Source organism: Pterocles gutturalis, unplaced genomic scaffold (assembly GCF_000699245.1).
Source record: "Pterocles gutturalis isolate BGI_N339 unplaced genomic scaffold, ASM69924v1 scaffold37865, whole genome shotgun sequence".
Classification (NCBI taxonomy): domain Eukaryota; kingdom Metazoa; phylum Chordata; class Aves; order Pterocliformes; family Pteroclidae; genus Pterocles; species Pterocles gutturalis.
Genome location: NW_010144625.1, coordinates 21,173 through 38,538, shown reverse-complemented (window position 1 = coordinate 38,538; position 17,366 = coordinate 21,173). Strand labels below are relative to the sequence as shown.

At 42.0% G+C, this 17,366-nt stretch overlaps 1 protein-coding gene across 1 annotated transcript in view; it reads right to left on the bottom strand.

The window, feature by feature from the left end:
- Positions 1–17,366, bottom strand: part of TBC1D8 (TBC1 domain family, member 8 (with GRAM domain)) — a gene marked incomplete at its 5' end in the record, with an annotated part of 34,910 nt that overhangs the window by 6,080 nt on the left and 11,464 nt on the right. The window contains 9 exons of the mRNA XM_010085160.1: positions 411–509; positions 804–933; positions 1,432–1,717; positions 5,942–6,059; positions 6,617–6,831; positions 7,728–7,878; positions 8,296–8,478; positions 9,704–9,898; positions 11,083–11,290. Of these exons, the coding sequence (XP_010083462.1) occupies positions 411–509; positions 804–933; positions 1,432–1,717; positions 5,942–6,059; positions 6,617–6,831; positions 7,728–7,878; positions 8,296–8,478; positions 9,704–9,898; positions 11,083–11,290 (1,585 nt within the window). The remainder of the gene's footprint in view (positions 1–410; positions 510–803; positions 934–1,431; positions 1,718–5,941; positions 6,060–6,616; positions 6,832–7,727; positions 7,879–8,295; positions 8,479–9,703; positions 9,899–11,082; positions 11,291–17,366) is intronic.

The following is a 17,366-nucleotide window of genomic DNA, read 5'->3' as shown; positions in this document are numbered from 1 at the left end:
TAAGTTCACCAGTTGGACAGATCCGTGAAAAGAGAAATCCCTCAAGGGCTATTAGAAACAAAGACGGGAAGTCCCTAAGCTACAGGTCGCAGGAGGCTGGGAAAGCATCGCATCGCACTCGCTCTCTTATTCTTTTCCCCAGGCATCTGCTTAGGGCCATGGTCAGAGACAAGGTGCTGGGCTGGACTGTCCTGCAGTTGTTCTTAACATTACAGCAACCCTAGAAAATAATGTATATGGCCACAAAAGAAAAACCAGACCCACGAGCATCCCAGAAAAGAGCTTTTTCTAGAGTCAGTAATGATTTTTCCTTTTTTTCAAGGTCTGGTGGTGCCTTTTAAAAAACAAAAGCCATCTGCCTCTAGAGAAGAGACATTAAGCTACCTCAGTCAAAACAATCCCCTACTCACCACATTTTGCTTGGTTGTGTCTTCGTGGCTCTGCAGGACACGGATTCGGTGTTTGTAGCGCATATGCTCTAGCTGTGCCACAGAGTGATCTCCAAATTTCTACAAGGGAGGAACAGACATTTATTACTTTTATAGTATTTTATGATATTTGTGTTTCTCATTTACTGGAAACACAACTTTTAGAGTATTGTGAGTCCTTGAAAAAAAAGCATGCCCAATCTCTACCTGATCTGTCAGTGCAGGTGTTTATACTACACCTCGCCTTGTGCATTTGAGCACTTATAGTCGAGGAAACCATAAAGACATGTATTAACTTTCAAAACATCCTTGCTGAATTTAACCTTTTTTAAAATTCTAACTTAACTGACCAGTAGGCATGGAGCAGTATTTTACCTCATAGGAGTCATGAATCAGGTTAGCTATTTCTGTCACTGGAGAGGCTTCCTGGTCGTCACTGAAGAACGCGTGGTGATTACCAATAGGTGGCAGAGGGCTTTCCTCATTTTTGACATGCTCTAAAAACCTGAAAGGAAGAAATATAAGCAACACATTATTCTGCACTGTGCTCTTCTCAATATAAATAAGCAAACAAGTCTTACGGCTCAGACTTAGAAATAAATTGGTTTTCAGGGCTGCTAAGCTTTTCAAAAATGCCTTCATGGTTACTCATCTGAGGAACGGCAAGCCAGCCAAATGACTAAATACTGCCCAAGGAAGAAAACTTCTGTCTCCTTGAAGTCTGGAGCAGGAAGCCCGTCACTCTAGGGAAGGCACGAAGAGCAGCCGTAAATATTGCACACTGACGCAGTTGATGCATGTCTTGGGGCTGCCAGGAAATTTCACAGGACATCTACTCATCCGATGTACAAAGCCCATTGTTTAAGGCAGACACTGCAGCAAGGTAACACGGAGGGTCCCGCTGGTGCCTACAGAGTGCTGTCAATATCACAGCAGCACCCAAATGCCTTTGTTTTACAGCAGAACAGTCTGCCATGGAAGGAGCACTACTGCATGGCCATACCTGCTCAGGATCATCAGGGCCTGCCCGTCGTCCTTGCTGTTACACAGATCCACAGCATTGGCTTCCAGTATGGCCAGACCCAGCTGGAAAATGGCTTTGATCCCATCATAGAAGAAGCAGTCCACAACATTCACAGCACTTTCCAGGGGCATGATGCTAAGGAAAAGGGTGAGGAACCATGAAAGAGAGATGGAAGCTAAGGTGGTCAGATCCTTCATATGTTCAGCCAGCTCTGGAAGTTGCTCTTTTATGAGCTCTTCAAACACCGACTGGTCTACCTGAGCACCTGCAAGTCATAAAGAAACAGTATTAGCCAGGACTGACCCAGAAAAAAATATTCTTTAAAGCTGTCAACTATCAACTGCAAAACTTTCTTAAAATTTAAACTGACAAGATCCATACACATCTACAATGAAAAATCCTATTATCCTCCTGCTGTGATCTCAGCCCCAACCCTCATGTCCATAATCCTTACTGTAAAACTTTTTGCAAAAAGACCATGTTGATTCTGCTAAGGGCCTTTAGGGTGCAAGGGAATAATAATAGCAGCAGCTGTTGTTTTTGGCTTAAAGATCACATAGTAATTAAGTGCTAGTGAAAGCAATCTTAAAGCATTCTACTGTTCAACTTGGGATCTACGCACTGAAAATAAGATAGTACACATTCCTCTCCAGTGTATGTAGTTGAGCAAGTAGGCAGTAGAGCTTTCATTCTAAGTGAGAAAATGTAAGATGGGAATCCAGATATGGCTACATACACTAAGCAGGAGGAAAAATATTTTCACATAAATATATGTGCAGATATAAATATAGACTTGCATGCATATATATCTATATAAAAAGAACAAAAGATTCTGCAATTCCCAGATATAAGGTTTCCTAACTGTCCCAACCAGTCTTTCCAAAAGGAGCAGACTGGGTCTCTGTTTTAGCTACTAGCTCAGTCCTGCTTTGTCGCAGCTCTTGTAGAATCAATATAGTTTCATATCGCTGAAATGGCCTGCATCTACAAACCAGATCTGCCATATCAGGGGCTTTAACCAAAGACACTAGAAGTTAAAAATATTCCTGAATACAAAATGTAGTTTTTCAATTAATTTGCCTTTCCTTTCAAGTTATTTCATTTCTTTCTCACAGTCCACATTCTGCTAATATTAGGAGACAACTTCAATTGCTATGAAATTCCTGAGACGTATATCCTTAGAACTCAAAACATTCCTTGTAGAAAAGCAGAATATAAGCTGGACAATTTGTGTCAGAGAGCCAGCATCTTTTGGCTTTGCAGACAAATGATTAAAAAAAAACAACCATGCCATTTCTCTGTCTTAGAACTTTTCAAGCCACGAAGAGCTTCTGCTGGTGGCTGAACAAAGATTACAGCACCACAAATCAATAAAAAAAAGTGCCCAGGAACATGCAAAGAGCTTTTGGGAAACACATCAAGTGTGGTGCTTTGCTTTGAAGAGAAAGCCTTATGTCAGATGATCATAAATAAGAAGGGTAAAGAAAACAGAAAAAAAAAAAAAAAACAGACTGGGGTTACTCGACAGAGGGCAGTTTTTGTTTGGTTTTAACAAGCTTAATACAAGCAATTTAATAGCCATAGTTAACACAGACCCAAAAAACAGAGACAGTTTTAGGGGTATTTAAAGGAAGCCAGAGACAGATAGGCAGACACATATAAAAAAGACCATTGCAGACTCAGAGGCAGTACTGGCAAAAGCAGGGGTTTAGGAGGAATGTGCAATGCTGCCCAGATCTTTCACAGATCTTGTTATAATTAAGTGTTGACACTCCAGACAGAAGTCAAGAAGATGTATTCAAAGTGACTTGTATGCCCACCTTTTCATGAGGCTCCCAGAAACCATGAAATCGAGCAACTGAATCTCTAATTTATTATAACATGAAACCATGACAAGGTAGGAAAATACCAGGGTATCCATTTAAAAAAATGATGACCCAAGATGCAAACTAAATGACATCTCCAAGACTGAATAGGCAAATCAGAGAAAGGAAATTAAGTTTTCAGTGTTTCAAGAATTATAGTATCAGAATGATGACAGTGTAACAGATTAAGTGGGGTAAGATGGCCTGCTGGTTTATGCAGAGGATGGAAAAGTCATGGCAAAGTGAGAATAGGATATGCATGACCCTTGTCGCCACTCTTGAGACAAGTACAATTTGTTTCTATCTACCTATAATTTCTTCTATGCATCGCAGAAGGGAGAAGGATGGAGGGAATTCCTGAGGGAGATAATATGTACCAGCCCTGCCTGCAGGCTTGTCCCATTTGCAAGCAGTGACACGATGAAAAGGATTGTTAGAAGACAGAGTGGTCATAGCTGGCAAGGCTGAAGGAGGGACATGGTCATGTGATAAAAAGGTTGAGTAGGACTGAATTGCCTAAGTTTTGAAAGCAAAAATTAAAAAGAAATAAATTTCAAAAAATATTCTGAATGCCATAAAGAAAAGGCTCCAGAGGAGATGGAGCTAAGAAGGCCTGGAATACCCCAGGTCATTAATTCAGTAGCTGTTTTGACTACAGAGATTACTGGCTGACGCTGAATAGGAAAAGCACTGTGACGGGTACCAAGGTCAGAGATCACCAAAGTTACAGAGATCAAAATCTGGACAACAGTGTTGGCAGTGCGGACAAAGAGGAAAAGTTGGGTCTTGGAAGTGTTATGCAGGAAGAAACAATACAAAGTTTAGACAAGAGCTGGTTGCAAATCAAAAAATAAGGTCAACTGGAACGTGAAGCCAAGAATACTAACTCAAGCAACAGGAACCAGAGGAGGGGCAGGGTGGACAAGATCAGTAGCACCGATTTGGCCCCACTAAGGTCTAGGGTAGATCAAGCTGCAGAAGTAACCACTCAGTGAAGCAACCATGCTTCAAAACTACATTGCTGCTGTTCGACTAGGGGAAGCAGGGGAACTCGAGCTGAAGCCCCTGGCTCTTTGCACTGCAGTAAGCCATGGCAGTACCTCTTCTATAATCCTGGTACTACTCACCCTTTCTTTTCGGTACAGAGGACAGGAAAACAGGGATACAGGACAACCGTGACTATCAGCACTCAAACTTTAGCCATGGCCAGTGATGGGCAAGATAGAAACCCAAAACTAAGTACAACTCAGGGCAGACACATGGGACCACACCAGTTTATTTGCATGTGAAGAATGCTACTCACGGGCAACAACCAAGCAAGCACCAAAATCATCAGTAACCCAAGGCAGGCCCTAGGCTGATGATATCTAGAAATGCACAAGGACAGAAAAAGCTGCCTTTCTTTTTTAATCAAGGAAGGAGACAGGCAAACATGGGAGTAAGTAATTGAGACAGCAGTTTAAAGTCACATTTGGAGACAAGAACCAAAGTTCTGACAAGTGAGACAGTTACAGTGCCTAGTCCAGTAGATGAAAATACCGATGGCATTCAAAGCCCCATGAAACATCCTAAGCATCCGGCTAATTTTGGAATAACTCTTTTTTAACTTACCTTACCTGCCAGTTCAGTGACAATAACTGTGCAGTGGCACAGTGTCAGGAGGGAGGTGTGACAATACCATCCTCCAGGCAAAAGATTAGAAATCTCAGATGTCTCCTCCTGCTCCCCAGGCAGTAGAGGAGTGCCTCCACCTCTTCTAGCTCCCACAACCACTACTGCCAGGGATTTTCTCCTATCCCCACCTCCTCACAGGTGACCCTGATCTCTCCCTTTGAGATTACACCATGATGATGGTGTAATGGCAGACACTGTACTTAAAGAGTAAGGTTAGCATTAAAGAGGGGAAAAGCTATAAAACATTTCCATAAGAGGAGGAAGCAAAGTGACTGCAAAGAACAAATGTTTTTTCTTGTACGCATACCTACAATTTCTGTGCCAAGCTGCTCAGCCCCTCTCTTTCTGTCCGTTAGACAGGCACTCGCACAACAGTCTTAAAAATAGTTGCATTGCAAAGAACTGGAGACATAGCTCATGCAGTACAAGGCATGCACTGCAGAGGGACTGGGCTTATTTCTTAGTGCTGCATCTCATATTCAGAGGGTTTTGTATCAGCCCTCATTACCAAGGGCCAGTTTAGATGCAAGCCTGTATTACTCCAGCAGCCAGGCAATGCAGACATGTCAGATCAGAAATAGCTACCGTAGCAGATCTTTCCTAGGTCCATCTTAAACAGCTCAAGTCTCTAATACTGAACACTCATAACCAAGACACACAAGCTCTTCTATTTTTACCTAACAGGGAAAAGTGCAACTGCCTTCTGACCAACAGGGGAAAAAAAAAAATACAAATTGTAAAGTGGAGCATATATTTATAGTTCTTGCAGTTCAAACCAAAACCAACCCTAGCTGGAACCTGAGCAGACACCACTGCTGTCCCTGCATACCACACAAGTCGACAGAGCACCTCACCCCTGGGGTCTGGAACTCAGAAGACCGGCGAGCACCTTACCCCAGTGCCACTCAGCTGCCCCTTCCCAGTTAGCAAGAAGAGAGACACAAGCTCACCTATCACTCGGTGGTTGAAGTAATCCGGCAGCATTCGCTCACACACAGCAACCAGCAGCCAAAAGGCTTCTTCCTCTTTGGCATACAACAGCAACACAGAAGTCAAAATATTCATAGACTTACAAGGGCAAAAAAGAAAATGGGACAGCATTAGTGACAGCAAATACTACTGCCAAAAGATAAATTGTGGCTATTTTTAAAGAAAGAAAAGTAGCTTAACATGATGTAAACAACTGAAAAAAGAACCCAAAATAAAACAGCAAGAGAAAGGTAAGGGACAGTGAATACATAATTGCAACCCAAAGGCATAACTGGTTTTTCAAGCTTACGTATACTGCTTTTCCTAAGAGCAATAGCAAACAACGGAGAAAAGCACAGTACTGGATTTGCCCAGATGCAAAGTAGGTAACTGATAGTGCAAGAGGTTTTGGGGCTGCCTTTGCCTCCCTCCATATTTGTATTTTGAAAGGAGACGGGGATGTGGAACTGCTCTGATGTCAATCACAATTCAGGGAGCTGCACATAACATAGTTATTATTTTAGCTGGCCAGCAGGGTAAAGTACTTCACAATTTGTCATCAATTTTGGAGCAGAAAGGAGCAGAACTTTAGTTCATAAAACCTCTGTCCCAGTGGAAAAAAAACAGTGAGCATTATCCCGCTGAGAGTTTTTCACCTGGCAGTATCCTATTTTGGGGTTCCTGTGCGCGTATGCGGTGAGCACCCTTCTCAGGGCAGCTATCCCGGTCTCGCTCTGGAAGGCGGGGTGCTCGGGCAGTGAGCGGTGGAGGTCACGCTCGATCTCCTCTGTCGCCATACAGCATTTGCCCATGGATGCCTCCACCAAATGTACATAGTAACCAGGATGCGAGGCAAGATCCGTCACAGCATCTGAAGGCAGCAGGAAGAGAGAAAGGGGAAGACACAAGTGGATTAGGACGATGCCAAGCTTAGTGTTGTGGTTATTACTGCTCGAAAGGATGTAAGCAAGATGGTTTTCCCCAAGGTCTGTGAATTTTTAGTGAAATCTCCAGACCTAAAAGAAATAAAGTCCTAGCAGAATACGTCTTGAAAACAAAAATAAATATCAGCAAAGCTTATATGATGCAACATCATTCTAAACAGCTTAATATTGACATTGAGCTGAAAAGTTCCCCAGCAGAAAGTATTACTGGGAGAAATGTACTCAGTGCTGTTCCCACCTTCCAAGGAAGAAAAACTCCGCATGAAGGAATACTTTTTACAAATATTTGAACATGTCATATACTGGATTAAGGACTAAACTTGAGATCCTATTGTAGGCACATTCTGGCTCTGCCAGATCTGTGGATGAAACGAGTTTTTTTTTCCATCTCCAGTTTCTATTACTCCTGCCAACATTCAACAAGAAGCAGGGGCAGGACTGCTGACTTTAAGATGTCATTATTTTGCAATAATTTGATTTGTCTAGGGTTAAATCAGTATTTATGCTACAATCTAATTGTTGCTTGAAGACAAACATTATTTTATGAAAACATGACGTTAATTTTAAATTACAGAGATGAAGCAGATGTTATTTCAATTCTTCTGCACATCATGTCATATCTTCCAGAGACAAAATTTTTAGAGATCAGCCTAGGTACTTCCTTGCACTTATTAGTTCAGTAGCTGACCATCTCTCTTCTCTAAGCACTAACATAAGCTCTATGTAAATGACATTTAATTGCCCTTGGGAGATTTCCTGCCTAAATGTTTTGCCATGGTCACAATCAGATGATGCTACAGCCAACATTTCTAAGCATGCCTACCTGAGAAGAGCAGCCACAGTTTGCCTCTTAAGGATTCAGGGATTCCCATTGCAACAAGTTTTCTGATCTTCTCTGTACGAAACATGCACACAGTTCTGCCGTATTCTACAAAATGGTCATCCCACAGACTCTCTTTGATTTGATCCCTAGACTGGGAGCAAGAAGATATTTTTTAAAAGAAGAAATTGTGTCAATATAAGAACTGGTAAACATAAATATTTTACATATTAGAAATTCTGTAAGGTATTTTCATTACCAATGGATATGGGAAGTCTGCTCTAAGGACTACAACTTCCCCCTTTTTGCATATGGAATTCACTGCACGGGGGGGAGGGCAGAACTGACCAGATGAGGAGAAAAACTATAAATATTCACCAGAAAAAAATGGGGGGGAGGGAGAAGAAAAAACTCCAAGCAAACAGAAAAGCTGTTATCCCATATCTAACTTCTCCAGCCCATACAAAGCTCATTTTACTAAAAATTAGTATCTGTTTGAAAGTCATTCCATCTGTGCTTTTTTTGTAGAAAAAAAAAAAACCCTTTTGCAACTACCCCAAATTTTACATACCTTTCCAAAATCAAGGCCCGCCATTCCTGACTGATGAAAGTCTGATCTTAGTGCTTCTGCATTGAGCAAATAACTGCTTTCCTTTCCGCATTCGCTTGTCTCCTTGCTTTGTGAAGCCTCTGTTCCCGGATTCGCAGGCTCACTGTCCCTGAGCACACAGGTGGATCCGAAGGCAGGAGTGTTCTGCAATGCAGAATCAAAGCAGTAAAAACTGAGAAGAGATTAAGAACCACATCCTCAGCTGTTTTCAAGACACAGAGCTGGGTTAACCTTTGCCTTTTGCATCAAAACCTTTCATACCTTTCAGGAGGAAAGGCCTTACTCAAGACTTTATTCAAATTATCATTCATTTGTATGTCAGGAAACAGGTTGTAAAATTTCAGTTTGTTACTAAATTCTAAGTCTCCTTGATGAGAAGCTACCAAACAATCTTCTACTTTGGTTAGGATTTAAAAAGCAGAATCAGAGAACAATTTAGGTTGGAGAGGACCATCTTTTTCAATCCCCTGCTCAAAGCAGGGACCCTCAGACCAGGTTGCTGGGTGCTGTGTCCAGCTGAGTTGAGTAGCTCCAAACAAGCCTCTCTGGGCAGCCTGGTCCAGCTCTGCCCACTCTGGAGGGGAGATCTTATCTAATTGGATTTTCCATTGCTGCAGCTTGTAACTGTTGCCGCTCATCTTTTAGCTGGCATCTCTAAGAAGAGTCTGGCTCCATCTTCTCTGTAACTCCCCATTAGCTAGTGGAAGACCAGCAGAACAAGCCCTGCTCCCTCAACCTCTCCTCATAAAGCATGTGCTCCAGTCCCTAACCATCTTGTAGCCCTCCACTGGACTTAGTCCAATTTGTCAATGCTTTTCTTGTGAGGTGGAGTAGAGTCAAAACTGGACACAGTACTCCTGATTAGCCTCAAAAGTGCTGAATAAAAGGGAATAGCAACACCCCTTGACCTGCTGGTTACACTCCTGCTAGTACGACGCCATAGGCTGTTGACACTTTTCACCGTAAGAGCACACTGCTGATTTATAAGCTCACCTGTTGTCCACCATGACTCCCTCACCTTTTCTACATGGCTGGCCTCCAGCCAGCCAACACCCAGTCCCTCCTGTTGCACAGGGTCACTCTGACAGACTTTGCATTTGCTTTTGCTGAACTTCATGAGGTCTCCATCGGCCCATTTCTCCAGATTGCTGAGGTCTCTGTGAAGGTCAGCCCTGTCCTCCAGCATATATACTGCTCTCCCCAATTCTGTGTCAACCACAACCATGTGCGCTCCATCCCATTAGGCAGGTCATTAAAGAAGGCATCAGACAGCACTGGCCCAAGACCAACCCCCTGAGGAAGGCACGACAACAGACCAATGGCTGAACACATTGAATTCATAATTCAAAAAACTCTAGAAGTTCAGTACCTGGTTCTTATTTTGCAAGTTGTTACAGTGCACTGGGTTGCTGGAGTTCACTTCTTTTAGCCTCTGGAGCAGGTTTTCCACTAAAGTATCCCGGTCCTTCAGCTCAATGAACTGAAAGGCCGTCTTGCTCCTTATGCTAACAATGATGGGATTAGGGAGAAGGCTTGTGTCCTCCATCTTCTCTATACTGATTACCTTTTCCAGAAACATTACAGAAAACACATTATGCAACACATCCACAGAAACATCTTCAAATATTCTACATGTACCAAAATGTACAAACACAGCATTCATTTACACACATGCTTTAAACATCATTATTCATATTGGCTTTCCTTGATGAGACACATCCTACCACCTGAAGTTTAAGGTCTCTTTAGAACCTCAAAGCAGGCACCAAAAAGTATCCCAGCTGTCTTTTGTTCTTTTTTTAAATGACTCTGAGGCTCACTTCTGGCGAGTGGACTGAGGGGAAAGAAAGAAAGGGGACTGATGATTAAAACAAGATTTAGAAAAGGGTTAACTTGATCAAATTCTGGGGGATGGAGGATGAAGTTTACTTTCACACTCCAAGGACAGGCGAATACAGTTGTTTTGTTGTTTCTGATAACGTATATCATACTTTTCTCATATTGTTTTCTGTCTCTGTAACAGTAGAAGATAAGTTGCTACAGTTAGGATATTTCAGTGTTACTCTGTTATTAGTCAAGGATGAAAGGAAAGCTTTAATTAAAAGATCATAACAGCCTTGTATCCATAGCAGATCAGGCAGGTGTTTGCTGACAGCTTCCTTCTCTTCTACTCCCACCACCTTCCCATGCATCCTCTGTTCCATTTAAATAAGTCTCTGATTTCATGGAAGCACGGCAGCTTGTGACTGCCTCAAGAACATTCCCTTCTTCTCTCTGCCCTACAGGTTTGCAAAGTATTCACAGGTTTGCTAGAGTTCGATCATGGAGGGAGATCTTCAATACTTCTAAGTGTTGATCCTAGGCAAGGATGCTTTTACACTGCTAGAAGGGTCCAAGCTGAAGTCTCCGTCAACATCAAGCTGGACATACGCATTTGTGGAGCTGGGAGAGGACCACTGTCCCAGTCTTGGACCAAGCAGGCTCTGGTTTTGCAGTGCTCTGTTCTGCTGTATTACCTGTCCATACTTCACTTTGAGGATCATATTGAGTCACCCATACATATTTTTAGGAACTCATGCCCTAATGAGTCCCAGAACAAGCTTTACAACAACCCTGTAAACACAATACACACAAGCATCCTACTCCTTTTCATCAAACGACAGTTTTCAGGTAAGTTAAGTGACAGTGGATGCTTATGGTAGAAAAAGGCAGATAGGGACCCAAAAGGAAACAAGCAAACAACTCTACCTCTCTAAGTGGGATGATAACATTGCAGCAGCCATTTTCTTTGCTGGCAAAACAGATATAACTGTCTGAAGTATACATCCTTCCCGCTGTGTGACAGCGACTAAACGGCGTCCAGAGAGAACAGTCTACAATTTCATGCAGCTTCTCCTTCCTAGGCAATCTGAAGAAGGCCCGAAAGAATTCATTCTGTGCTCTGGCTTCAAGATCCCTTAAGAGAAAGCAGGGAGAGCAAATCACAAGACCCCGAAAGCCAGGACATCCAGTGCAAGGTTCATTTTCTTGTTAACCTCACCAAGAGCAAGGGATACAGAATAAAGCACTGTGCACAGCAATCTTCACTGCCTATTGCATAGATTGATAGAAGATTGACTTTGAAATATAAAAAAGAATCATCAACACTTGCTAGTTTAACAATAAGGTCAAAAACAACTACTGTAATGGCTAGGAAAGGAAAAGACACTAATTTAAGTGTTTAAGGTTTGTTGTGGTTTTTTTTTTAATTCTTATTTAACCATGCATTTGCTATGGCTGCTGTATCACTTTCCAGCCTCAAAGAGTTACAGGTTTCAATGCCCTGGAGATAACTAAACCTTTCACCTGATGAACATACATTGAGCAACAGAGATCAGCTTTATGTTCCATGTTTTGCTTCCCAGTAGCATTACCAACCTCACCACAGGAATTTGCACCTGCACCCAAAGTAATGCATTTGCTCAATGATTACTTCTAAAGTGGTCAGTAATAGAAGAGTTAATGATGGTGGCATTTACATCATCACATCCTTGACTTGCAGAGGTATCAGCCTCTGAGAGGCCTCAGAACAGTTGCAAAATGCAAACCAGTTTCAGGTCACTTACAGACTCAGTTGAAAATAACAGCACCAGCTAGACTCAGTTTGGACTTGGCTTCCTTCCAGTCACCCATCCACATTTACGGGGAGAGAAAAAAATTAAATAAATGAAGCTTTCATTACTGAGTTATGGTTATACAAACTTGGCTTTGGGGATTTTTTTTTCCTCCTCCTTTTTTAATGAAGAAGTCTGCAGTAACTTAAGAGAGCTATGTAATTACATTATAAACAGGCCATGGCTATTAGCTCACCACCAGCAGCTCCAGAAACATTAGGGCTTAAATTCTATCCTTTTCTTTACTACAACTAAATTTTTCCAAACATGATTCACCTTAACAAAAAAAAAAAAAAAAAAGGGCAAAAAAAAATGCTTGACTTTTTTCCATTGAAGGAATGTAAAGCGTGGGCTGAAGCATAACAGGGAGTGGTACCTTGGTGCTGTAAATCCCCTCTCTGCTCCTTCCCTCACCCTCCTCTTCTGCAGACACCCTCCCCCTACCCCAGCCCTGCTGTTTAAAAATAAGTTGAGACAGAAGCCCCTGCTGCAGTAAGTAAATCAGTTGTGTGGGGTTTTTTTAATCCACAGAGAAAACAAAAGCCATCTGAAACAGGGAGGAAGTCAAATGAGAACAAACCGAGACCTGAGATGGGAGAATCTGTATCTGTGACCAACAGAAAAGACAGAATGCGTTCAACCAGCATTTGGCTGCGGTTTCCTTCTCAAGACTTATCTTCCTTAATAAGATTATCCAAGGAAAACAAGAAAATCGTCTCCTGTTTTTTTCACAAAGAACAAAGAGAAACCCTCTTTGTGAAGGAAGACAAAAAGGTTGCTGCCGAGTTAAAATTCCACAGCGAGAGTAACTCTGATAAGTGCCCGCAGCGATCTGCTATTGTGACAAAGCTGGATCAGGATATGCCTCCTAGTTAACTCACCACTAAAATATTTTCCATTTCTGCACAGCACAGATGAATGCTGCTGATAGCATCTGCAGTCAGGTCCGGGTAGAGCTGTGCTCTCCTGCTATTGTGCGGAGAAGGTAAGAGCCTCTCTGCATCTACACAGCTGTTAAAATTTCTATACCTTTATGTGAAAAGCATTATACAGAAGATATCTCTGTTGAGGCAGAGATTCTCTGTTATTTAAGAGTTGACTGTTTCTAATGCTCCAAAATCTGCAGTTTCTGAGTTTTCAGGATTTTGCTGCATCTCTTGGGGCTGCAGGCTCCAAGTGTGGGGCCTTTCAGACAAGAAGCACCAAGTTTTTAAGCTGAAGAATGACAATTCCCGCATCTGAAGCTATGTAAATTCGTCCAGCCCCCTAACTCCATAGCGGGAGAAGGCTGCCAACCCCAACATCCCTGAAACTGCCTCTTCCCCCATGACTCAAGACACGAGGTCACGCAGGGCCACCACAGAGACCACACCACAGGCAGGGCTGCCCCCAGCACCAGTGCTGAAACAGGGGCCAGCCTGCTGGTGGCACGGGTCCTGGAAAGAAAAATGGCAGCACGGGGATGAAATGCTGTCAGCACCTACCGCTGCGGCCTCAAACAAGAGGCTTTATTAGAAAGTGGCACACCGTGAAAATATTTCCTATTAGACAGGCAAATTCTAGGGCTTAAAACAATTGCTTCCATTTATAAATATAGCCAAACAAAATTAAAGCTGGTTAAAAAAAACCCAAACCCTGTAACTCCAAAAAACCCACAAACTAAATTAGCTCCTAAAACAAGACAGGCAACTGTTTAAACATGATACAGCAAAGATGCAGCGACTGGCCCACGCTTTCAGGTCCCACAGCTCCCATTCTGAGTTTCACAATACTTCCAATGACAAACAGAAATGCAACCTTTCTACCTGCAGCCCAATCTCTTTGTTATTTTCTCTTCTGTCTTAACAATCTCCATGTTGCTTTGGTTTTTAAGCATACTGAGCTGTACCTAAGAAAAAGGAATGCTATCATTATATTAAAACAATGTTTATTGAGCGTTTACATATGCGTCAGAAGAATAAAAGATGAGAAGATGGAAGTGCCTTGTTCCCTACTTTTCAGAAAACTCAGCAATTCTTTCCAAGTGCAGTTCCCGACTTGCACATTACGGGATCCTGGACTGCCTCCAGCTCCAGCACTTCAAAGTGAATGACAAGTCTGAACTGTAATAACTCCTTGTGTTTGACCCCTACATTACCTTCCAAGAGTTTTAAATTAAAGGAAATAACACACAAGACTAACAAAATGCCTAAAAGTATCAGGACACTTAAAATTACGTCCTCACTGTCAAATGTTTTTCTCTGTTTTAGATCTAACAGAAGTCAACTTGGCAAGATTTTAGCTCTGCTGAGTCACTTGCTGCCTATCTAACATCTAAACAGACTGTCTGACCTCTTGCTTTTAGAAACTGATTACTAGACTCTTCTTGCTATTCAGACTCCAGAAAGCTATAGATTTTGGAAATAACACATCCAATTATATAAGCCTTGTTTACTGGAAGAACTTCTGAATTTGCGTGGCAACAAAAGCTTCTCATAAGCAAGTGAGGAGAAGTTATCTGAGAAGAGCCAACGTGGGCTTGTCAGGACACATGTAAACTGAACATCATTCCCTTATGTAGCAGGAACACTGTACTTGTAGATGGAGGAGATGCAATGGATATTTTAGCCAGGCTTTACAAAAGTCTTGATGTTTCCTCACATGGAACTAATAAAACTGGATCGAAGTGAAAAACAGTTGTACCAAGCCAGCTGAAAAAAAGAGTACCCCAAAATGCAGCCCTCAAAGGCTGTAAACTGGAAGGCTGTATGGAGAGGACCCCCTCAGGGGTCTGTCCTGGACTAGCTTCTGCTCAGCGTCTTCATTAGCAATCAGCACGATGGATCAGATTGCCATTATTAAACTTTACAAGGGATCACAAGCTGAGCACAAGCCAACAGCTTCATGCTCACAAGAGGAAGAGGAGCACACTGTGCTGGGCTGAAGAAGTGCATGGCCACCAAGATGCAGCACAGCAGTCCCAGAGCTGCCACAGAGATGGTCATGTTGCTCCTGCCCCGGTCAGCACCAGCAAGGTGTTGGGGTATCTCACCACCCCACGGCTGCAACAAATGTCCAGAGAAGAGCGACCAGAAGGGCTAAAATCAGGGCCGATGAAAAAAATCTGGCTGAACTAGGGCAGTGCAGTTTAAATAAGAAAAGAGAAAGAAGATGCATACCAACCTCCAAATCCACAAAATGTTGCTCTAAAGAAAGAAAGAACATCCGATCTCTTCAATAGTACTGGGCAGGACAAGAAGTAACAGACTCAAAAAACAGCACAGAAGGCTCAAGTTAGACTTCAGAAAGACTTCTTATTGATAGGACAGTGAAGTACCACTATGGGTCCTGACATTTCCATTACTGGAAATCCTTAAAAACAGGTTAGGCAATCATTTCTCACAAGTGAATAACAGAGATAATACAAACCCTGCCTTTTGCCCAGCAGATGCAATAAAAGGAGGTTCTTTCTAGTGACATCGTCCTTGTTGCTTGAGGTTTACTGCATTCTTGGTGGGATTCCCTCTCTGAAGGAATTACCGCAGAGTGCAGGGACATTTACAATTCATGATACTCCAGTTTCCATTCTGCTTAGATCAATGTCGAAAACTTTCTTTGCCTTCACATGACACAAAGCCATCCTCATTGGCAATTCACAGTTAGACATGAAGAAAAGAAACCAATGCGGTTAGAGCCTGGAAAAACGTATCATACTTTTGAAACCTTACTGACACAAGCACTAAAGCTTTTTAATCACATGTTCTGCTCTGGCCAATTTCCTCACTACATTTGAGGAATGCAATGGATATTCTTGCATCCTGAAAGAGATGGAAATAAGAAGTACAAGAAACCTACCCCAGAGATTTTAGCGACCTTCCTATTAAAAAATAAAAAATAGTTACTGCATGTTCCAGTAAAATCATATGGCACATAAATATATCCGCAAGAAATGGCATTTGTAGTTATCAAACACCTCAGCTTTACTTTGCTTTGTAGGGCAATTAACTTAATTGCCCTTAATCCCTTCATAATCCATTGTTCCAAGCTTTATCTTCTCATTAAGCAGTACAGAAACTTGGATGTTAACTTGCTTGACTCTGACCATGACTTGTGTTACAGACTGCAGGCCTAACCCCACAGGCTCTCCAACTCCTGTCCCCACACTGCTCAGCAGAATGAGCCCAAGAGCCTCAGGAACAGCAGCAAAGGTTTCTGGTTTTCAGAATGAAGAATACACAGACCATGATGACATTAAAAATGCATTTTTAAAAACAAAGATATTGAGACGAGCCTCTTGCAAAAGAAAGCCTATCAAACAAAAGCAATCTACAGCAACTTCATTAATTTGACACAGCTGGAATAGTTTTAATGATGTGTGGCTTATTGCTGTCATTTTGATAGACTAGTTTTTGCTTACAAAATACAAGAAGTAACAAAGACAATTATTAGGAAAAAATGTCAAATGAAAAAGAGTTGTTCTTGTTGTACCACAATGGCTTCAGGGGGAAAAAAAAAAAAAAAAGGCAACAAAAACTTCACACACCAAAAAAGTTCAAACCCCCCCAAACATGTTAGCATTAAAAACCAGTTTATCCACTATTCAAACTACAGTCTTGCTTAATCACATTTACATCAAAGTGGTTGCTGAAGTGTGACAAAGGGCACTAGAAACAGCAACTTATCCAACCTGGCTAATTCATGCAGAGGAAATGGGATTTCAGCATCTTCCATGTTTTCTTTTCTGCCATCTCACATTGCAGCACATCAGCACAGGTTAGAGAACACCTTGCCCAGGAACTAATAGACACACTACTTTTCAGACATGCCACAAGGTACTCACAGGTTGATTCCCTGAGAGACCCTCTTTAACAAAGCGTATTACTAACCTTATACTTTTTTTTGCAACTATAATTTCAGTCTCTTTGCAGCTGTCCATTCAGTCAATACCCCCGATTCCAAAACTTTTGACGGAAGCTACAATGACGAGTTAAAAATCAGTAGATGCTGAAAATATCTCCCCCCAGTTTTTTGTTACATCTCACCTGGATTTACTTTCCTTGCTTCCCACATCTAACTTTTCAGTCCAAAATCAGGAGGAGGGTGGAATGGTAGAGCATGGAAGGGGGCTTAGATATAATCTGTCACCCAAAGCCATATCCTACATTAGTCAAAGTACATACCCTACCTTTCCTGAGCCAAAAGCCTACAATGTTAAGAACATCGGGGTACACATACATTGTAAAAACAATAGTAACTCTTGTGTTTAAAGGAACCCTGGCTATGAAAAAAAAAAAAAAGCCTGCAAAGATGTTTGTGGCTGCTCACCACTGTTATCACCTCAAATGAATTCCTTGATGATATCGTGAATGGAATCCTGGTGTCAGTGATTCTCCTTATTGT